Raw genomic sequence first — 23,027 nt, forward strand, 5'->3', positions numbered from 1 at the left:
GGAGCAGCGATTCTGTATGCTCTCGACATGAAGCTCCAAAATGTGCCTTTGGAACTGCCTGGCACATAAATCAGGGGAAGTGTCTGGCATATTTATTTACAAGACTGAAGCTATATAAGGCAGAAGGAGGAAGTTCCCTACTAAGCAGGAGAAGTAAAACTTAGTGGGGTCTGGGTGTTAACCACTGCTGATCCCTTTACAAGGTCAGAAATGCAGGCTGTGGGAATAAAATCTTCATGGGTATGAATTTCACCCATAGGGAGTAAGATTACAGTAAACTGAAACCAGTATCACAAGTAATATACAAAATAGACACTTTTGACATTTAAAATTTACCTTGGCTAGTTTCCAAAATCTTTACACTTCCTCTGTTTTTTGTATTTAAAGCTTCAGTTCCTGCAGAAATCTTTTATCGGAACCATAGCAGACTCTATAGCATGATGAAAGGAAAAATGGGTACCTCTAGCCTGTACCTTTTTGCTGGGACTCTGTGTCAAGAATTACACGAGCACATGGACTGCTTGGGCACAGCAGGAACTGAGAATCTCAGTGATCTAATAAGGTATGTGACTTTTATAATCGTGCTCTATTGAACAGATGTCCATGTTCTTTGCTAAATAAATAGTAGCGGCAGCAGTGACCGTATTATAAAGTCTGCAGGTGGAGATTGGGCTGTGGGATCCCAGAAGAAACTCCTCCAGGAATGCAGAGCAAGCCATTCCTTGCCTCGCTGTGCCTGGTGGCTTAGAGCTGGCTAGTGCAGCTCATAAAGTGATTGGGTCTGGAGAGCGTGGAGGCTGGGACTGGCTGCCACGGAGAAAAATCTGTTAAAAGTTTTGAAAAAAAGTAAGCACGGCCTCCTCTACTTACCAAGGTATTTGCCAAGGGGACCTCTGGTCAAGGCTTCACATGTCTAGGAAGCTTCTCAAGTTATATTGACAAGCACTGGCTCATGTACCCCTTGGCAGAACTAAACAATTCCCATAAAGATCCAGGGCGAAACCCTGTCCCCAGTGAAGTCAATGAGAGTTCTGCCATTGATTTAAGTGGAGCCAGGATTTCATGCCAGTTGTGCAAGAAGCACCTGGCTGATAGTCTAATATTCTGTACAGATTTTTATATCACACTCATGACCACAGTATCTAAGCACCTTCTTATAGTTGCATTAAGCAATGTGACTAACATCTGTCACGTGTGTTTGTTCTTTCAGCCTCTCCCCAAGGGAGAAGCGTGTGCAGTGGAGTGTCTTTTTGGTAGGGAGTGGGCTTTTTTTTTTTTAAATATATATGGAGATCTACCTATCTCATAGAGCTAGAAGGGACCTTGAAAGGTCATCGAGTCTAGCCCCCTGCCTTCACTAGCAGGACCAAGTACTGATTTTTGCCCCCGATCCCTAAGTGGCTCCCTCAAGGATTGAACTCACAACCCTGGGTTTAACAGGCCAATGCTCAAACCACTGAGCTATCCCTCCCCATATAAATATACCTGTTGCTATATTAGAGAAGGCAAGGTCAAAGAACTACACCTTGCACTCGGAGTGGAAAGTGATGAGGTTTATGATGGATCTGAATTCTTGGGGAAGTTTATTCCATATTTGCCTGGGCAGAGCCGTACACGTCTCACCTGTTGATAACGCAGTGCTTTTTCCCCAGTTGTGCGGCTCATATACACTTTGGCAGGCCTGTGATTATGTGGAAATGAAGCTGATCCATATTTGTAAAGTGAGGCATTCAGATGTTGTAGACCCAATGCCATTTGTCACAAGGCACGTCTGCTCTGCACAAAACTTAAAGTGGCATGTAGACAGGGGCGGCTCTATGTATTTTGCCGCCCCAAGCACGGCAATCAAGCGGCCTTCGGCGGCACGCCTGCAGGAGGTCTGCCGGTCCCACGGCTTCGGCGTAGCCACCGCCGAATTGCCACCAAAGCCACGGGACCCGGCGGACCTCCTGCAGGCATGCCGCCGAAGGCAGCCTGACTGCTGCCCTCACGGCGACCAGCAGGGTGCCCCCCACGGCTTGCCGCCCCAGGCACGCGCTTGGTGCGCTGGTGCCTGGAGCCGCCCCTGCGTGTAGAGTACAGCTGCCCTTCCCCCAACCCCAGCCTGGGTATAAATAGCAGTGTGGATGGTGAAGCACTGCTTAGATGCGTAAAGACATGTCTGAGCCCTGTGGATTTGTACCCTATTTTTAGCGGTGTACTGTCCCACTGCTGGAGCCTTTCTCCGGCACCAGGGAAAGGCTCCAGCAGTGGGGAAAGACTCTGGCATGGGGGAGGCAGCCGGGAAAGACTGGCAGTGGGGAAAAGCTCTGGCATCTCCCCACCTTTGCCTCCTTTCCCCCACCATAGGCAGCTACCGGGGCCTTTCCCTGTTTCAGGGAAAGACTCTGGCAGAAAGAAGGCAGTGTGGAAAGGCATTTCCCCACTGCCTCCCCTCTGCCAGAGCCTTTCACTGATGTGTGTAGCTTACTCACTGCAGTACGGAAATGGCTTGTTTTTCACTAAGGCTCATAACTACACATATTCTAGCCACCCCTGCCAGTGGTGTGCAGTGCAGACATATCCTCAAACTTAACAAGCCAGTTAGGTCGTAACTAAGATAATCAACTGCAGAAATACATAAGGGGAATATAATAAATCTTGTGCTGTACACCTTCATTACGCGCCTTTTGTTTGGTTGGTTGGTTATAAAATGGGGGCTGAAAGAATTGAAATACGCACTGGTTGAAAAATCTTTATATAGCTGACCTGGAGCTGAAATGCATTCAGCCAGCAGATGGCTCTAGAGAGACAGCAGGAGAAATGTTGCTTATGATATTTAGAAAGGCAAACAAAATGAAACCATCTCTGTCTCTAGTAGTCATTAAACAGTAGCTGGAGTTCAGGGGAAGATGTGTGAGGAATTCATAGATCTAATGACCCCCAATGAAATCCGCTGGGGGTGTGTGCAGAGGGAAGGAACAGACATGAGCAGGCTGGAAGGGAAGGCGGAGAGGGGGGAAAAGCATCCCCTAGCCCAGCAGGACTCAGGATGGGAATGTAATGCAGCCAGGCATGGGGTTACATTTCTAAGCCCCTGCTGTGGGCATCACCCAGGAGAAGAGGTTCTGATGCAGCTACTGACTGGGGAAGTCCTAGCAAGGAAGCTCATTTGGAATCCGACTGATGGATAATGGGGATGGGGAGAGGGTACTCCAATGCACAGGGCCATCCTGCGGCTACTCGGGAGAGTAAGTGCTCACTAACTGGTAAAATTTGACCACAAGCTGAGGGCTAGTGCAAGGGTTATTGATCACATAGGTCCCACTTAAACTCTGTGTTGAGGGCTTAAGTCCTGCTGGCCCCTCTACACAGGGGAGAATTTCATCCCAGCATGAGGTAAGGTTCCACAGTTAGGCCCAAAGAGTTTCTTTTCTGTTGGTAATCAAACATGCCTGACAAGATGCTAGAACAGCTTCCCATTGGCCTAATGCTGCAGTGCTTCTGTTATTACAGATCTGTCATGTATCCAGCAACCGTAAATATCTTATTTGGAAAAGGTGTCTGTCCAACAAACAAGAGTGACATCAAGGAGTTTGAAGAGCATTTTCAGAAGTATGATGAGGATTTTGAATATGGGTCCCAGATGCCTGAGTATTTTATGAGGTAACGGAGCGGGTGGGGGAATGGGGCAAGTCTTGCAAACCTATTAGAAGTGTCTTATCCTGGTAACCTAGCAGCATTTCTCCGGAAAACAATGTTCTGCCTTTGACTCCATTTCAGTCAAATGCAGTGTTAGTTGGGCTTTAAATTTTGTCCATTAAAAATTAGACTCCTGAATCTCCTCTAACGTATACTGGTGTAAAACAGGGATAACTCCACTGAAGTCAATGGAATTACACCGCTGCATGAGGGTGCTGGTTTTGTAAAAGACGTCCCATCCTGTCATTTTATTCTGTTGGGCCAGCACTTCAGTATTCAGTGCCCAACCTGAGACATCTTGGGCCTTATTTTTAGTTGTAAGCACCCACAGACCTCATTGCCTTCAGATGGGAGCTGTGGGTACTCAGCAGCTCCAAAAATCAGACCTTGTTTTCTCAGATTGGATACCCAAAGACTGAGGCACCCAAAGTTAATGGTCAATTTTGGAAAAACTTTGGCCTAAGTAACCTGTCCAAGGTCACACAGGAAACCGGTAGTAGAGCTGGCAGGAAAATCCAGGAATGCTGAGTGTCAGGTCCCTGTTCTGGCCATCGGACCATGTGTTTAGCTATTATGGGTTTCAGAGTTGCTGAGCATCTGCTGCTGGTGTTGACTCCAGTTGACTCAACAGTACTGAAAATCAGCTTGTTACATCTCTCCATCAATGGAATAGTACCGAGGTGCTCTGAGAAGGCTTGGAGAGAAAGTGAGGACTCCTCCTCCGTGAAAGTGATGTTGTGCTGTGCTGCCTGAATTGTTTTCCCAAATGCATTTCAAATAATTCCTATTTTATGGTTGTTTTTTCTTCACAGAAACTGGTCTAAATCCAAAAAATGGCTTCTAAAAGTGTTTGAAAAAGTGGTATCAGACGCTGAGAGAGCCAACCCGCCAGAGAGCAATTCCAAGGTAAATCTATCAGAGGATTTTAAATAAAGTGCCAGATCAGCATTGCTGCAGTTATATTTTGTATACAGGGATAAAGGACATAAGGCATTTCAGAGCAGAAAGAGACCATTGGGCCTACCAAGCCCATCTCGCATAGATACACTTTAAAAATGTGATAGTGACTTCAAAGGCAGCAGGTTCAGGCCCATCATTTTTAACCTCACCAATCAGCTTAGTTTATTTTACTAGACTCTTGACTTGTCTATATGGCGATTTAACATGTTGGAAGCTGGGGTGTAAATATCCACCACACCAGCCTGCTGTGCACAAACTGGCCATGTGGCCCCTGCTACTGCACACTAAAAGTTTTGTAGTGCACTTGCAGTCGATCAAAACACACAATGGAACTTTTAATGCGAAGTAGCAGGGTCCACACAGTCAGTTAGTGCATGGCAAATGCAGCTCTGTAGAGTCACATCCCAGCTTAGTGCACACTAAATTGCTGTTTAGACAAGTCCTTAGATGTCACATGCTGCTCTTGAGAGTTCTGAGCTGAGTTTGGCCATCAAATTTGCCTCCCCACTTTCAGAAGTCACCAGCTGAAGGAGTCAAGAGAAGGGCTTCTTCAGTGTTTCCTGCTGGGGGCTCTGGTTTGTGAGCCATGTAAAATCTTTTACAAGGTATTTTGTAAGTGCTGGTGTAGAGTGGGTAGATCCTCAAACAGGTATTTAGGTTAATAGATAAAAGAAGGTGCTGGTGACTAAGTAGATCTGAAGCCAGGTACAGTAAGTTATAGCTACAATAGAGGGTTTGTTCCTCTACTTATTCTGCTTAGGTAATGGTGAAAATTCTGAATATTGTTGAATATTGTTGCATACAAGCGCTGGCTGGGTCAGAGTACTTGAGATGATGGAAACTGCGTGGTAATTGGCCTTTTGTTTTTGAGGAAACAGTAACAATTTCAAGATGTGGATCTCCATTAACAGTAACAAATACTCATGTGCCAGTGGACATCTGGGCATCCCAGGTTATCATTGATATATACAAGTGGTTGCTAGCTTTCATGTCTCATAATATATCAGACCAAGAATTGTGAATTTAAACTTGACTCCCTTGCATGTCCACTATCTGCTGTGCTTGTAGGATCTTGGCCTCTGAGCCAGGCTGATGACTTGTGGATATATACATTCTCTCAGCATGAAATTCACCCCATACACATACCAGCACAAGGCCTCTACACCACATAAGTCACCTAGAGTCCTCACAAGACCCTTGAGTCCTCACAAGACCTCATGTTGGCCCTCTGCACAGGAGTGAATTTCACTTCTTTGGGAAGCTCTTGTCTATCTAATTTGGCATTGAAGATTGTTAACTAGCTTTATTTTTAATTGATAAACTGGTGGAAGGATGTACCCAAATATTTATGCTTTTACTTATAACAGACACTGCTGCAGCATCTCCTGGATAACTTGCATGGAAAACATTTAGCTCCCAATTATGCTCTCTTATTGCTCTGGGCCTCCCAAGCGAATGCTATGCCTGTAAGTATGATGGCTGCAGGAACACTTTCTTTCTCTTTGATTGGACCAGATCACTCCATATCTGATTTTATTTTTCAATACTCGTCCTCAAAGAAAACCTGCCCAACACCTTGTTGGTGGGGGGGGAGGGGCTTCTGGCAGCACTGTCTGGTGGCAGAACTCTGGGTTATGTTGCCCAGTGGCGAGCGTCAATAGCCGGGGGTAGGGGAACCCAGGCCACCCCTGCTCCACCAGGTTCCAATCCAGGGCCCAATGAAACAATAATTCAAAATGTGTGGCCTAGGGGGTAGAGTGCCCCTACGCCTGCTCCCTGGGCCACTTGATACCCTGGCTTCTGTTTCTCTGTTGGCTTCACTGGGAGCCTCTGAGTCCCTCCTGGAGCCCTCTCTGTCCGTGGTTCAGTGGGTCTTCCTCTCGCAATTCCATCTCTTCATCATCAACCTCTTCAATTGAAAGCTCTGGAGTGGCCTGTTGATGAGGCCTGGCCCCGCTGCATGAGGCCTCGGCAGGTTTTCAGTAGGAGCCTGAAACACACAACTGCTCCCCTGCTCCATCCACCCTGACTGAGCTAAGCTGCTCCCTTTTGAGCTCAGCCTTTCCTGTGAGGCTTTCTGGGCCCCGAGCTGCTCCTTAACCCTTTTGTCACCAGTGTGGGGTTTGGACACCCCACCACACACCTTCAAAAGGTGAGCCTGGGAACTTAAATTCATAACTCTGCAAGACACCAAAAACTATGGACTCAATAGGGATGCTGCTTTTATGGCTCATTAAAACAATTTGTAACACACACACCACCTGCTACCCTTAATTGCCCAATTCAAACCTCTTATGCATAATATCTATCCCTCAATTTCCCACTTCATTTCAAGTGATCACCTCCAACATGCATTACCCCTTATGCTTAACAATCTGTCCCACCTTATATTTAGCTCAGACACTGTGATTTCCTTCCCCATACCTGAAGAAGAGCTCTGTGTCGCTTGAAAGTTTGTATCTTCCACCAACAGAAGTTGGTCCAATAAAAAATATTACCTCACCCAACTTGTCTCTCTAATATCCTGGGACCAACATCCTATAAACTTATTAAAAACTGCTTTATTGCGAGTAACCTCTTCAGGTGGGATTTTCAGGCTTTGTCCACACTAGCGAGTTTTACCGCTTTAACTAGTCTGGTATAGTTGTACTGGTACTCCCCACCCTGGCATAGATGCAGTTATATCCATATAAAAGTGCTTTATACTAATATAGCTCTTCCTGTAAGGAAAGAGGAATAAACTATACTATTATAAGGCACTTTTTTTTACCAGTATAACTGCCTCCACACTAGGGGGCTATTCTAGTTTAACTATATCAATAAATAAATCTCACCCCCAGCTGAGATAGATACCTGTACAAAATCTGTATGTAGACCAGACTTTCTGCTTAATCAGCAAGGGAAGAGATACTTCTAGTTTTGAAGTAGCTCTGCTTTTGATTTCATACTAAAGGGGATTTTCTCCTCATAAAGTATAAACTACTTTATTTTTAACTCCATGCATAATCAGTTAAAATTTCATATCCACAAATTCACTTTGATTTGCAGGTAATTAAAACTTTTCTTTGACGACACTGCCATACTGATATGACTTACTAGAATAATGCTCTGCAGATTATTATATCCAGGGTTATTTTAGCCATGTCGGTCCCAGGATATTACAGCAGAGGTCCCCGAAGTGTGGGACGCTCCCCCCAAAGGGGGCGTGGAGGAATGTCCGGGAGGGGGGCACGATGGGGCCCGGGCCTGCCCCCATGGGGCTTGGGCAGGAAGTGCCACCCAGCCCTTCCCCGCCTCCAGCTCAGCTCCGGTCCCGCCCCCAGCCATGTCCCCGGCTGCCGGCCCTGCGCCTGGCTCTGGCCCCAGCCCCGGCGCGGCTCCACTCCCAGCCCTGCACCAGCCCCCATCCTGTCCGCATCCTCCTGCCCCTCCCCGCCCAGGGCCACGGCCCTGCTCCCGTATTAGAGAGACAAGGTGGGTGAGGTAGTATCTTTTATGGGAACAACTTCTGTTGGTGAGAAAGACAAGCTTTTGTGCTATACAGAGCTCTTCCTTATTAGGTTATTACGCTTACCTATCTTATAGGCATTAGTGGGAGTTTGGTACCTAATTGCATGCAAAACGTATGGCATACTAATTCATTTTAACGCCTGGGTATCTGAAATTAAAGAGTGAATGTAGGCACTGTGTATTTCACAGACTCTTTTATAGTTTAAAGTAGAAACAGGAAAAGGCTCATTTAAGAGGAACGTGTAAGTATTCAGCAGAGGAGAAGACCGAATTTTACCAGGACTGTGAGCTCTCTTACTCCCACTTTTAGGGTTACTCACCCAACCAAGTAGACCCATGGAAATCATTGGAATTACTCCGGTTAGTAACTCGTCAACAATAGCAACAAGAGTTCACAATTTGGCCCTTAATCTTTTGTCAGCTTCTCATCTGAACTTTTATTAGACTTTTATTAGGGGCAGATTTTCACAGCTGGGTACAAGCATTGTTCCCACAAAATGCATTTACACCCTGTGATGGGGTAGTCTGCCCCTTAAAGGCAGTGGTGCCTAGTGGTCAATCCAGTCCACCCTGTGGCATTGCCTTTTAAGGGTTTGAAAAGTTCTACCTCTCTCTATCTTCTTCTAGCCTTGGTCCCATCTCTATGGGGTCGGCTCTTTGAGTCCTTCTCCATTCCAGTCTGTACTGAAGCAGTTCCTTGGAAATGCCGCAGCTAATATATATAAAATATGGACCTGGGGGGACATGGAGAGACCTAAGGGGGACAGTCTGTTGTGATAATTGGACCTACAAATTTACCATAAGTATAGGCTCAATTGTAAATGTGTATGAAAGTTCATAAGCTGTTACAATAACCTATAATAAATGTTGCTGGAAAGTAGGGCTAGTTGCTTTCAATAAGGAATATTATAAACAGGTGCAAAGGAACCAGACAGACTAAATTAGTCCAGATGAAAAAAGGCCACGCTGATATGATTCAAGGATTATGTTGAAGTCCACCTTGGTGAAAACAGAAGGTGTGGAACTGGAAATTAATGAACCAAAATTTGTATGTTGGATATTGGGCCTAACTGGTAGACAAAATAATGAGGGGATGGGTTATTCCAGCCACTGCCTTTTGGTCCTTAAAGAAAGGCTTTGGGGGGAGAAAGAAGATGTAAGAACAGATGCAGACTATTGGAGTGAGCTCCATCCCCACTGTTTCCTGGGACCCCAGGCCTTTGTGATCCTGAAAGGTGTCCTGACCAGACCAGGCCAGAGTGAGGGATCCAGATGACATTGCCAGCCCTGCCAGCTCTGACTGAATCCTAAACACCAGCTGAGATGAAATGGGATCGGACTCAACAGCAGCTCCAGCCCATCCCAACTAACTGCTTTGCTTTGACCCAAAAGGACAATTGTTACCATCTAAGAGATTGTCAAACAAGTGGACTTTTCCTCCTAAAAGTCTCTCCAGCTAAAGGGAACGAGAAATGTTGTTAAAATGACAGTCTTACTGCATATTTTACATTTCAAGTGCTTGAACTGTTTTTGCTTTTCTCCGTATCTCTAATCAAACATTAAAAAGATTTTTAATGGCATGTTTCCCATGGTGTTAAGCAGGCTTAGGTCTCTATATACCAAACCCTGGACCTTATTTAGCACTGTTTAATTTTGTACAGTGACTGGGTTATGTTTATACCTTTGGCCAATATATTCCATCTAAATTAATAGAACAGCTCCCAGGAAGGATTGGTGCTTGGGAGGAAATTCCATCACTGTACCTTTAAGGACCCTGGGCCGGGAGTTTTGCAGAGAGGGTGAGCCAAGATTCCTCTCTCAGCCAACCAATGGGGAATGAGCTGGGAGAGGGGGACTAGCATATATACTGCCTATTCCCTCCAGGGCAAAGGCCCGGGATATCAGCAGAGAAACGCTGACCTGCTGAGTGCCCTAAGGGCTAATTAAGGAGAAGGTGGCAGCTGAGGGAGCACTTGGCAAAGGCCTTACAACAGACTAGCCCACAACTCAGCTGCAGGGAGGAGAGCTGTGTACAAGACAATTTAATTAACAGGACCCAACTCCAGAGAAGAAACCTGTTTAAGGGGACAGAGCGAGAGGCTAAATTAATGCAGCCACACTCCAAGGAGGAGAGCTTAGGGAAAGACTGAAAAGGAATAATCTAGGCCTAGTCTACTCTACAGAGTTAGATTGATATCAGGCATCTTATATGTTGACCTAACTCTGTAAGCATCTACACTACAATGCAGCATCCACCGATGCAACTCACCCACTCTACCAACTTAATACCTCCACCTCCCCGAGAGGCATAGCGCGCAGGTCAATATAGTTAGGTCAACGCAGTGTCAGCGTCGACACTGCGTTGCTTACATCGACTGTTGCTGCCTTTCAGAAGCCAGCCCACAATGCCCCACACTGACAGTTAAACCGGTGCAAGCGCTCCTGGTGAGGACGCGCACCGGCGACCCAAACAGCATAGTGTGGACATGCAAAAGAGATTTAATTACTGCAGTGGCTGTACGTTAACATAAATTAGGTCGACTTAATTTTGCCCCTAGAGAAGGAACTGGGAAGGGTTCCACAAACAGGCTGGTTACAGATGCAGGAAAGAAGAGTCTCATGAAGTAAGGAAACAGAGATCACTAGTTGGACTAAGCCTGAGATGATGAACGTCCCCAGGTGTATTTGTGGCTATGGCTACACTAGAGAGCTTACAGTGGAGCAGCTACACCGATGCAACTGCACCTCTATAAGCTCCCTAGTGTAGCTGCTCTAAGTTGTTAGGAGAGAGCTCTCCTGTCGGCTTAATTAATCCATCCCCAGCGATCGGCAGTAGCTATGTCAGTAGAAGACGCTCTCCTGCCGACATAGCGCTGTCCACACTGGCGCTTAGGTCAGAGTAACTTACGTCACTCAGAGGGGTGGCTTATTCACACCCCTGATCGACGTAAGTTATACCAACATAAGTGGTAGTGCAGTCATAGCCTGAGTGAGCTCCTACTTAGGTGATGGCTCTTGTTAATAATAAATGTGACCCTTGAAAAGGGTGTGCTCTTTGATAAAAAGATTTGTATGGGCTTGTTTATAAGCTGGGTGAAGGGAAGTGTGGTGCCACTCCTAACTGAAAGGGGGTACACCGCAGTGACCCCAGGTCATCACACGCCCACAAAAGGAATTAGGTACCTGTGCACAAACATTCATTTTGTAAAAGGAAAGCTTTTTAATATGAGACAGGTGCTCCTGTGTTTTGCATGCCCAACAGTTTTGCCCTTCCCTGCATTTAAAACTTGAATTGCAACTCATTGGTTTGCAAATGCATTTCAGCATTATATTCTCACTAATCACCTGACTCTCTCTTGCACTGGCTTTCCACTGACTTTAATAGCCACTTCCATCTGACAACAATGTAAGTGGGATGAGACTCAGGCTTATTATCGCAGGGCCTTTGGCAATCTCTCAGACCACTTAGCAGTTTTTGAAACTCCTTCGCATACTCTCCATGTCCATCGTGAATCAATAGAAGTCACACATTGTTTTACAGTGTCATCCTCATCTGCTTTCCACGAGGGAGGGGCCCACTCCAAATACCCCTTAAAACGTAGGGTGGTTTGGATCTGGACTTGAGCTTTGGGACAGATGTGGGACTGGATGAGACCTTGAGAGGTTGAGTCCCAGCCCCCTAAGTATACCTAGATCACCCCAGACAGGTGTGTCTCTAGCCTGTTCTTATGACCTGAGACCTTTACAAGTTTTAATACAGCTCTATATTTCTGAGGTAACTTCTTTCAGTCTCTTTCTTTAGGTGGCATTTTGGACCCTGGCATTTATACTATCCCACACTTCTATTTACAAGAAGATCATGGAGGACATCGTTTCTGTTTTTGGCAAAGCAGGTAATAAACCAGAAATAAATGACTGTAGTATTCTAGAACATACATTTAAAAAAAAACCAATTTGTTCTGAATTTGTACAGTGCCAAGCCCATTGGGGTCCGGCTCCATGACTGGGGTTACTAGGCATAATTGCAATATAAATAATAACTGACCAAACCCTGAAATCTTTACTCAGGATTTGCTCATTCCTTACTCAAGCAAAACTACCTGTTGAGGTCAATGCAAGAAATAAATAAAAATTATGTAAGAACTCAGCAAGGATCTAAGAATTTGGCTCTTCAGGCTCAGGCCTAGCATTTGGGTCAAATCTCTCATATCTTCTAAGGGTTTTCTTGTCAAAGGAATAAGGCTTGATTCTGACTTCAAAGCTGTTTCAAACTGTTATACTCCATTCACTTCAGTGGAGTTACTTCTGGAAATAATGTTTAAAACATTATTAAGGCCAGTGCCAGAGAAAGGGAGAGAATTCAGGACCTCCTGGCTCCAAGCCCCATGTTTAATATATGATCATATGTCTTTTAGGAAGCACTACTCACTCCTTCTTCTCAAGTCAATGGAAGGGTGGACAGATCTGCCTGTAATGGCTGTGCTCATTCCTGAAGGCAAATTCCTGGTGTCCCTATTGTATTTGGGCTGAGACTGCTTTGATCTTGCTTCCATTGACTCACTTAGGACTGGAAAGCAGGACTTTCTTAGTCAAAGACATTTTCTTGTGGACTCCCTTGTATTGGAGGTCTACCTGTGTTCTTTGTTGGCTGCAATCAGGGCATGCTGAAAGTCCTACTTGTTTTGGTCTGTTTACTGTGAACCATTTATGCCCCCTATCATGTTTGATTTATTTAGCATTTGCCAAAGTCTCTCCCCATTTTTTGTGTGTGCCCAATGGAAACCTTTGTGGATGGCTGGTTTTCCTGAAGGTTATTGTATGCCATTGGGCCACGGAGTATTTCAGTGATGTTGCCTTGCTCTGCATTTGGCCTGGCTGCCTTTCCTTTTTAGATGTTTTATCATCTCATGTTGTCATTCCTGCAGAGTGCTTCGTAGCCTTCAATAGACACCTTATAAACTGCTTACATTTTTAAAACTGTCCTGAGAATCAGTGAGCCTAACATAGTACGTAAAAGTAAGATGTATAAACGTACTCAAGTATCTATTGCCTTACAATGGACTCTGTGAACATACAACAAACCTAATGAAATCAAATAAAGAACAGGGTGAGGACTGAAGTGCCAGTGGAGGAGGTTTAGGTTGGATATTAGGAAAAACTTTTTCACTAGGAGGATGGTGAAGCACTGGAATGGGTTACCTAGGGAGGTGGTGGAATCTCCTTCCTTAGAGGTTTTTAAGGTCAGGCTTGACAAAGCCCTGGCTGGGATGATTTAGTTGGGGATTGGTCCTGCTTTGAGCAGGGGGTTGAACTAGATGACCTCCCGAGGTCCCTTCCAACCCTGATATTCTACGATTCTATGATTCTAATTATTATTACTATTTTAGTGCCCAAAATTGTGCTTGGATGCTCCACAGAACAAGTCAAAGCTGCTGCCCCAAAGAGCATGCCATCTAAATTCAGTGTGACACAGCAAGTCACGGTCATAACACAGATACAATAAAAGAGTAGGGGAGCAGACTCACACAGATAACAGGGTCATGTGATTAGGCAGTAAGGAATGTAACAAATTAAAGGTTCTGTGAATTTAATGGGTTTTATAAATAGGTGCAGTGAGATTCTGCACAGCAATAATACCTTCTATAACAGTTTTTATCAGCAGATCTCAAAGCACTTTACAAAGGAGGTCAGTGTCATTCTCCCTATTTTGCAGATAGGAAAACTGAGGCAGATGTGGTGATGTGACTTGCCAAATGTCACCCAGCGGGGCAATTGCAGAGCCAGGAATAGAACCAAGGTCTCCTGAGACCCAGTTCAGTGCTTTATCCACTAGGTCACAGTAGCCATCTACACAGATCGTTTAACATGGTTTAAAACTAGAACTGGTCAAAATTTTACATACACTTCAAAAATTACCATTTTTCATCAACATTTTATCAAGTTTTTGTTGCACTATCACAAGTCTGAAACTTATTGACCAGATATATTTAAAACCCTTACATGCTAAAACAATATCAAAGTGGCTTAGCCAACCAGAATATAAAATCATGTTAAACTGTTTGAGGAATGCATTCTAGACAACACTGGAAATTCTAGAGGCACTCTACCAGAAGTCCTCTAGCAAAATGTTTCAGTGCATGATGAAATCTCATAACCCATGTGAAATCTTGTACTTCTTACTGTCTTATCCATACGATATTATTTCTTATAATGCAACAGGTAAAGAGAATATTGAAATATCTGAAGATGACCTTAAGAAGCTTCTCTTAATTAAATGGTGCACTTTGGAAGCCATCCGACTAAGGTCTCCAGGTGCAATCACTAAGAAAGTGGTGAATCCAATAAAAATTCAGGTGAGGTTTGTTTTTACGTGGCTGTCATAGTACATGGTAATCCTTCTAGAAGTCACCATCCCAAATGTATCTGGACATAATAAATTAGGCATATGGAACCCCAAACCTTATTTAAATCGGCTGTTTAAGAATGATTTTGCTCCCCACCCCCATCTTCACTTTCTGATTGAAGGAGCTGGGGAATGCTGCACTGATGGTATACAGGACAGGCACCACCAGGGCAGGGTCCAGCAAACAGATCGGCAAAGTCCCATCAGCTGTTGGAGGACTGAACCATGCTTTACTTCCTCTAGCTCTTCTTTCTCAGTGCATTTTGAGGGAAGGAGTGAGGATACTCAGGAATCTCCTAGATAAACATTTGGGAGAAAAGCTATCTTGGTTAAAGAACTGGCATTACCATCCAGTTAGGATATACTCCAAAGGTCATTTGGCTTCAACAGGCGTGTTTCTATGGATTTCACTAGGTTTCGGATCAAGCTCTTAATGAGAAGATTACCTAGAGTTTACAATCCACTTCTGAATTCAGTCCTTCAGCAAGAGCCAGGGAAGACCAGATTTAACATTTCTGTTACCTCTAACGTTAAAAAACCACTTCAGGCCTTTCTTATGTGTAATAAAGAAGCAGCAAAAACAATAAAAGGTGCAGACCCATTTTTCCCTTGCATCACACCCTTAATACACGAGTGCTTTACCAGCTGCACTTCCTCTCTAGCAAGGTCTTTCATTCTGTTCTTGGTGAACCAGTAGCATTCATAATAGTATGTTTTGGGAGCAGACTGAACTTGCAATTTTCTATTTCTTTGCTTCAGAATTGTTTCTCTTGCTTTTAGACTTTCACCATCCCTGCAGGTGACATGCTGATGTTGTCTCCATATTGGGTGCACAGGAATCCAAAATACTTTCCTGATCCTGAAACATTCAAACCTGTAAGTTGCCTCTTTTGATGTATTTATTTTGCTCTCTTTTCTCCTTTTTGCATGTAATTAGACCCAAAACGTATTGTTGAATGCATCTTCCTTTAAGATTTCTTTCAGGAAGATATTTATCCTATCCCTAGAATACTCACTATAAGGGTATGTCTACACTACGAGGGTAGTTCGATTTTACTTAAATCGAATATGTGGAATCGATATTGCAAAGTCGAATGTGTGTGTCCACACTAAGGAGAGTAATTCGACTTTGTGAGTCCACACTAACGGGGCGAGCGTCGATATTGGAAGCAGTGCACTGTGGGCAGCTATCCCACAGTTCCCGCAGTCCCCGCTGCCCATTGGAATTCTGGGTCGAGCCGCCAATGCCTTCTGGGTAAAAAAATGTGTCGTCATCCGTCCGTCACTAACACCCTCCCTCCCTCCATGAAAGACTCATAGACTTTAAGGTCAGAAGGGACCATTATGGTCATCTAGTCTGACCCCCCGCATGATGCAGGCCACAAAAGCTGGCCCACCCAATTTCCCTTATCTCAGCTGTTGAAGTCTCCAGATCGTGATTTGAAGACTTCAAGTTGCAGAGAATCCTCCAGCTTGAGACCCCTGCCCTATGCTGCGGAGGAAGGCAAAAAACCTCCAGGGCCTCTGCCAATTTACCCTGGAGGAAAATTCCTTCCCGACCCCAAATATGGCGATCAGTAGAACCCCGAGCATACAGGCAAGATTCTCCAGCCGGACCCACATTTTACCAGCGATGGCACATTATTGCCTAATTGACTAAAATCACGTTATCCCATCAAACCATTCCCTCCATAAACTTATCTAGCCTAATCTTGAAGCCAGAGAGGTCTTTCGCCCCCACCGTTTCCCTTGGAAGGCTGTTCCAGAATTTCACCCCTCTGACGGTTAGAAACCTTCGTCTAATTTCAAGCCTAAACTTCCCCACGGCCAGTTTATATCCATTCGTTCTCGTGTCCACATTAGTACTGAGCTGAAATAATTCCTCTCCCTCCCTGGTATTTATCCCTTTGATATATTTAAAGAGAGCAATCATATCCCCCCTCAGCCTTCTTTTGGTTAGGCTAAACAAACCGAACTCCTCGAGTCTCCTTTCATAGGAAAGGTTTTCCATTCCTCGGATCATCCTAGTGGCCCTTCTCTGTACCCGTTCCAGTTTGAGTTCGTCCTTTTTAAACATGGGAGACCAGAACTGCACACAGTACTCCAAATGAGGTCTCACCAGCGCCTTGTATAACGGAAGCAGCACCTCCTTGTCCCTACTAGAAATACCTCGCCTAATGCATCCCAAGATCGCATTAGCTTTTTTCACAGCCACGTCACATTGCCGGCTCATAGTCATCCTGCGATCAACCAGGACTCCGAGGTCCTTCTCCTCCTCCGTCACTTCCAACCTATGCGTCCCCAGCTTATAACTAAAATTCTTGTTAGTCATCCCTAAATGCATCACCTTACACTTCTCACTATTAAATCTCATCCTATTATTATTACTCCAATTTACAAGGTCATCCAAGTCTCCCTGCAGAATATCCCGATCCTTTTCCGAATTGGCAATGCCTCTCAACTTTGTGTCAGCCACAAACTTTATAAGCCCACTCCTACATTCGGTTCCAAGGTCAGTAATAAATAGATTAAATAAAATCGGACCCAAAACCGAACCTTGAGGAACCCCACTGGTGACCTCCCTCCAACCTGACAGTTCACCTTTCAGTACTACCCGCTGCAGTCTCCCCTTTAACCAGTTCTTTATCCACCTCTGGATTTTTATATCGATCCCCATCTTTTCTAATTTAACCAATAAGGATTAATGCCCTAATATTTATAGGGGAAGAAAGCATGCACAATGAAGCGGGACCTGCTGAAATGAGCAAGATCCTCCAGTTCAAGAACATATTTATGTTTAAAATATTTTTGTGTAATCACCACCATTCTGAAGTAGCAAATTGTATCTTGCTGGTAAATTTCAAATACATATAGGACTTGATCCAAAGCCCATTGAAGTCAGTCAATTAAAAGACTCCCATTGGCTTCACTGGACTTCAGACCAGGCTCAGTGCATTCCTCCACCTGACATCTGTTTTATATCTCATTTCTATGTATTTTACCCATCTGCATTGGCTTCAAGTCCCTCCTCAATACTCTCCTTTGCCATGATACCTACAAAGTACTTGCATCAATTAGGCTGCTGGTGTGCTATGACCACTGCCCATCACCAATATGAGAGAGACAAGGTGGGTGAGGTAGTATTTTTCATTGGACCAACTTCTGTTGGTGAGAGAGACAAGCTTTTGAACTTACAGAGAGCTCTGTTCCATGACTCTTAGAAGAGTCATCTTCTGTGGCAGAACAATTTCACCTCTTTTTGAAGACATGTGAAAGATTTACTTAACCACAAGCTTCCCCTCTAGCAAAACTTTTCTACATGTCTACTATGAGACATGTGCCTAGTTGGATTGTCAAAAGCACCTAGGTGTCTAAATCCTACTAGGCACCTACCTGCTCCTTTAGGGGCCTAAATATCTTTGGAAATCTGGGCCTAAATTCCTGTCTTTAAATGGGCTTGACTAAATTACCTTGTTTACAAATTCATATGCTAGCAACACAGTGGCCAAGTAATCTTAACAGGTTGAAGGGAGCTTTATATGCCAGGATTAGCTGTCCCAGGTCATTTTTAGCCTGGAAAAATAATGTTAAGCTTATTTATACAAGGCTGATTTGGGAAAAAAATGTTTTCTTCCCACAGGATCGTTGGAAAGAGGCAAATTTAGAGAAGAATGCTTTCTTGGACGGCTTCGTGGCATTTGGAGGAGGGAAGCATCAATGTCCAGGAAGGTCAGTGAAACAGCTGGGGTTTATTTATTCCTAAACCCTGCAGAGAACCGCTTCCTCACTGAGGGGCTCTTCTTACTTTGTTTCCAGATATATTGACATTGGTCAGTGATCAGTAGTTCAATACTCTTTGGGCCTTGCCAGAGTTAGTCTGATAAGAAGTTGCACACATAGGAAAGGTAGAGTTAGCTGTGAGATAAAAGTAGAGTCTGAGACCGACATTTTCAGGGCTCTGCATCTTGGGAGACAGAAGTTAGCCCAGTTCTACTGCTCTCCCAGCATCTTTTCATCAATGGAAGGTTATTTCAATTACAGGGCATGTTAGTCTATGTACGTGGGATTGTGGTGGTCATAAATTCTGTCATTGATGTAAGGAATGTTTCTCCAGGCTAAACCTCTTCTCTCATTCCTCATGATAAACTAGGCTCCTTGCCCATCAGTCCAATCATATCACAACCCTCTTTGAATCTTGTGACTAGCTTCCTTAAGTTTAAATTTCTTGTCCTTGCCTTCAAGGCCCTGTAAAACTATGCCTTGTTCCATGGCACAGATGTCATCTTCATCACATCCCCTTTCACTCCTTCAGCAAGCCTTGATGCCTCCTTCATGCCCACTTCTTGGTTCCATGCTGTCCCCCGCCCCCCATTCATGGAACAACCTCCCCGTCCCCGTGAGCCAGGTGCCCACCATTTGATGATGATGTTCTTCAAATAGGTAAAAGGTTGTTATAAAGAGGATGATGATCAAATGTTCTTCAGGGTAGGACAAGAAGTGATCGGCTTAATTTGCAAGAGGGGCGATTTAGGTTAGTATGTTGGGATGTGTACCCCACACTGGTATAGACAGGGATAATTGGAGCCAGAGCACAATCAGTGCACCTGGAGGATGGGCCAGGCCCAATTACTGATGAACCCCAGCTGGGGTTTACTATAAAAGGAAGAAGCCAGATGAGAGGGCAGTAGAAGGGAGATAATTCTGAATTCCCTCCCTGGGCAATAGAGAGGCCTGCAGGAAGACTCCTGCTAGGCCAGCGAAGGACTTCATGGCAAGAGGGGGAGAAGGAAGCAGAAGCCCAGGGGCAGAGCTAGTCTTGGTACCCTCTCCTGAGTAGAAAACTGTAGCAAGAGGCTGGGAGAGACACAGAGAAGTTCCTGGGGTAGAGCAAACTCTGGTGGTTAGTCTTGATAGAAGGGCAGGATCTGGACCTCCAGTCAGAGAGCCCCTGGAAAGAGTTCAACTGAGGAAGAGAGCATAGCGGAGACTTGAGAGAGCTGAAAATTGAAGCCCAAGGAGGACAGAAGTGGTTTAAGTTTATATTTTTATTTGAGACTTACTGGGGAACTGCATGGGGGAGCAGGCTGAGATAGGAAGAAGCCCAGGAAGGCAGAAGAGAGTCCAAGGGCACAGACCTTGCCTGCTTGCTACAGTGTCGCTGGGCTGGAACCAAAAGGAAAGAGGGGAACTCAGGGTCCACCCCCCGTCCATTGCAAAAGAGAACATTACGGTGACGTAGACCTTTAAGGAAAAGGGAGGAGATGGAGAAAGAAGATGAGATAATGCAGGGCAAAGGTGAATGTGTGTGTCACATTTTGCGGTGCAATCCAGACCAGTGAGGGGTTGTCACCACCTGCCCTGCAACTTTGGGTGCCTCGCAATGCTTTGCTGTTGTAGCTCCCAACTGGGGCCACTCACAAACAGCCAGACTGCATACAGATCACACCCTGAATGGCTGTGTATAGCTGCAGCCATAGTCCAACAGCTCTGACCCCAGCAGCCAGTCAGCAACACTCCAACCACACCCTGGCTTTCACCAGCCTTGGTTACTACTTGAAGGGTGACCTCAACACACTCCAAATCCTGATTTTTCCCCAAAATGTGTGTTCTGCATTGTCCAGCTCTCTCCTGGGCAGTTCAGATATTAGAGGTCTGTTGCCCCTGTAAAGGGCCAATATGCAACAGTTTGCTACTTCACCTGGAGTTACCCAAATAGCTCAGTTTAAACTCAATGTTGGATTAGTTTTTGATTAAAAAAATAAAACAAGTTTAACTACAAAGAGAGAGATTTGAAGTGAGTACACGTATCAAATATTAAAGCCAGAAATGGTTAGAAGAGAAATAAAGATAAGACTCTTTCTAGTAGCTAATCTTACCTACAACCAAATCTAGTTTGTTTAAAATCCTTACCACAGGTGCCCAGCAACATGGCTGACCGAATTCTCAGGTCAGGACCGCCCCCAAAGTCAAAGGGCTGGTTCCTTTGTTGTCTTAGGTGAAAGAGAGAGAGAGAAATCCTGGGGTGTTTTTACCCCTGAGTTTTATAGTCCAGTCCCCCTTTGAAATGCATTTTCCTCTGGGTTACCACTAGATAAAGTTCCTTCCTGCTGTGTGGACGGAGACATGGAGTCTCGTGGTGAAAGAGGTTCCATGCTAAAATTGCTTGCTAAAATGCAGATTGATCTGTTCCTGCCCCCCCTTTGCTGTCAAAAAAAAGGCCAATGGACAGTGATTGCCAATTAACCTTGATGACACCTGGCCAAAGGCATCAGCTTGTCCTTTATCTTCGAGAAACCGGTTTAGCCCCCTACAGTCTCGAGGACCTTGTTTACTACTTGTATGTAAATTGAGCTAAACAAACATTTATTTGTTTAGGACAGATCTGTTTAACAACTTCTGTCTAGTCAGGGCTGTGTGGGTTTGAACACATGCTACCAACCTCATACAGAGGGAATGCATAACCTTACATACAATGTTACTACAGTAGAACCTCAGAGTTACAAACACCTAGGGAATGGAGGTTGTTCATAACTCTGAAATGTTCATAACTCTGAACAAAACGTTAAATGATTCTTTCAAAAGTTTACAACTGAACATTGACTTAATACAGCTTTGAAACTTTACTATGCGGAAGAAAAATGCTGATTTCCCTTTATTTTTTTGTAATTTACATTTAGCACTGTACTGTACTTGCTTTTTTTTTTAGTCTCTGCTGCTGCCTGATTGCGTACTTCCAGTTCCAAATGAGGTGTGTGGTTGACTGGTCAGTTTTTAACTCTGGCATTTGTAACCCTGAGGTTCTACTGTACATACATTTCATCATGATATTATTGACCAGTGAGTTATTAGCTTTCAAATAATACCTGACAAGGCATATTTTTTTACAGAGATTATTACAATAGTGTGTAGGGTGTGAATACAGGGTGCATTTGGTCACAATGTAATAATGGCTGTGCTTGCTGTGAAATAACAGGTAATATTTACATTTTTATCCTCATATCTGAAAGCACATTCCAAGGTGTGTAACATTATCCCCATTTTGCAGATGGGCAAAAGGGTCCTGAAAAGCTGTCCCATGTCACAGTCAGTAGGTGGTAGAGGCAGGAAAATAACTCAAGCTAAAGTGAATCTTCATTTAATTTGACACTGGCATTTTATAGTTTAATGATGTGTTTATAATTTTTCTGTCTTCCCACATTATAGAAGCCCAACCTCAAATGAAATTCCAGTATCAACGTAAATGAAAATAGCCCACTTGTTAAACTATCAAACGAGCACCATTGTGCTTTCTCCCAGGCTGTTCACATGTGAGAAGAGCTCTTCATAAACATCCACACAGCCACCTCACTGTTCTCCTAACTCCTTTGCTGTGATGTCTATTAAAAAACCACCACAACAACTGAGTCAGTGTGTCTCAGCACACCAGCTGCCTACCAGTAATAGTCAGCATTTCTCATTGTTTCTTTGTACTCTCCATATCTATCTGTTGTGTCTTGTCTTCTACTTAAATTGCAAGCTCTTTGGGGGAGGGAACTCTGTTTTGTTCTGGGTTTGTACAGCGCCTAGCGCAATGCGGTCCTGACCCATGACTGGGGCTCTGAGGCACTACCAGGTTACAAATAGTTAATAATAGCCCAAGTGTTACCCAGGGTTTTGAGAACCCACAGCACTTGTAACTTAACTGTTTCACTCCAGGCGGTGCCAGGAATAAATCAATGGGAACATAGTGCTCTGGCTGATGAAAGATTAACACAAGTAAGCGTGCTCTTATCTAAAACTACAATTTATTATATTTAAGTGTCCACAGACACAAGCAATAGGTTTAGAACATCCCAAATATTTACCTAAAATATGGGACAGTATTGAGTAATTACAGCAGTTCCGTGATAGCCAGTTGTTTCCCCGCTGGGGAGTAAGGTGTCAGGAAGAATGTCACTCAGGATGGCTTCAGAGGACTGCTCCAAAATACACTCTATTGTCTAGTCCTTTTTATAACTAACTTTTACAAAACACACAGATCATAGTGACCCCTACTAAGTCATCACTTCTCCTAATATCAATAAACTACTTATCAACAAACATTCCTTACAGTCTTAGTTATAATAAGCTTCTATGTCAAAGGCACCCAAACTCCAAGGTTCTTGTCCACTTATTCCCTTTCAATCTCAAATTGTTGATTCTTTCTCTCCCCTCCTCCCATTCTGATTAGCAGAGTCTGCAAGCTTGCAGCTTGTTTTGACCTTGCCTTCAGAAGCCCTGCTTTATTCAAATTAACCCTTAACTATGCGGTGTTCTATCTTATTAGTTCATGGTGGCTGAATGCACATAATATGGTTGCAATTGGCTTAATCACATTCTGAGGTACATGCACCCTTTAAATTCAGGGTAACACAAGAAACACAGAACATCGGATAGTCTTTACTAAGCACATATTGTCACTATGAAAAACAGGAAGGAGTGAACTCTGTGCACA

General features: G+C 44.3%; 1 protein-coding gene across 2 annotated transcripts in view; it reads left to right on the top strand.

The window, feature by feature from the left end:
• Positions 1-23,027, top strand: part of LOC112117705 (24-hydroxycholesterol 7-alpha-hydroxylase-like) — a 48,486-nt gene that overhangs the window by 22,153 nt on the left and 3,306 nt on the right. For both annotated transcript variants that reach the window (XM_024215747.1, XM_024215748.1), the window contains 8 exons: positions 388-562; positions 3,496-3,645; positions 4,494-4,587; positions 6,009-6,107; positions 11,954-12,044; positions 14,371-14,504; positions 15,335-15,430; positions 18,195-18,283. In XM_024215747.1, the coding sequence (XP_024071515.1) occupies positions 388-562; positions 3,496-3,645; positions 4,494-4,587; positions 6,009-6,107; positions 11,954-12,044; positions 14,371-14,504; positions 15,335-15,430; positions 18,195-18,283 (928 nt within the window). The remainder of the gene's footprint in view (positions 1-387; positions 563-3,495; positions 3,646-4,493; positions 4,588-6,008; positions 6,108-11,953; positions 12,045-14,370; positions 14,505-15,334; positions 15,431-18,194; positions 18,284-23,027) is intronic.

This window comes from Terrapene carolina, unplaced genomic scaffold (assembly GCF_002925995.2).
Source record: "Terrapene carolina triunguis isolate 2854851 unplaced genomic scaffold, T_m_triunguis-2.0 Scaffold42, whole genome shotgun sequence".
Classification (NCBI taxonomy): domain Eukaryota; kingdom Metazoa; phylum Chordata; order Testudines; family Emydidae; genus Terrapene; species Terrapene triunguis.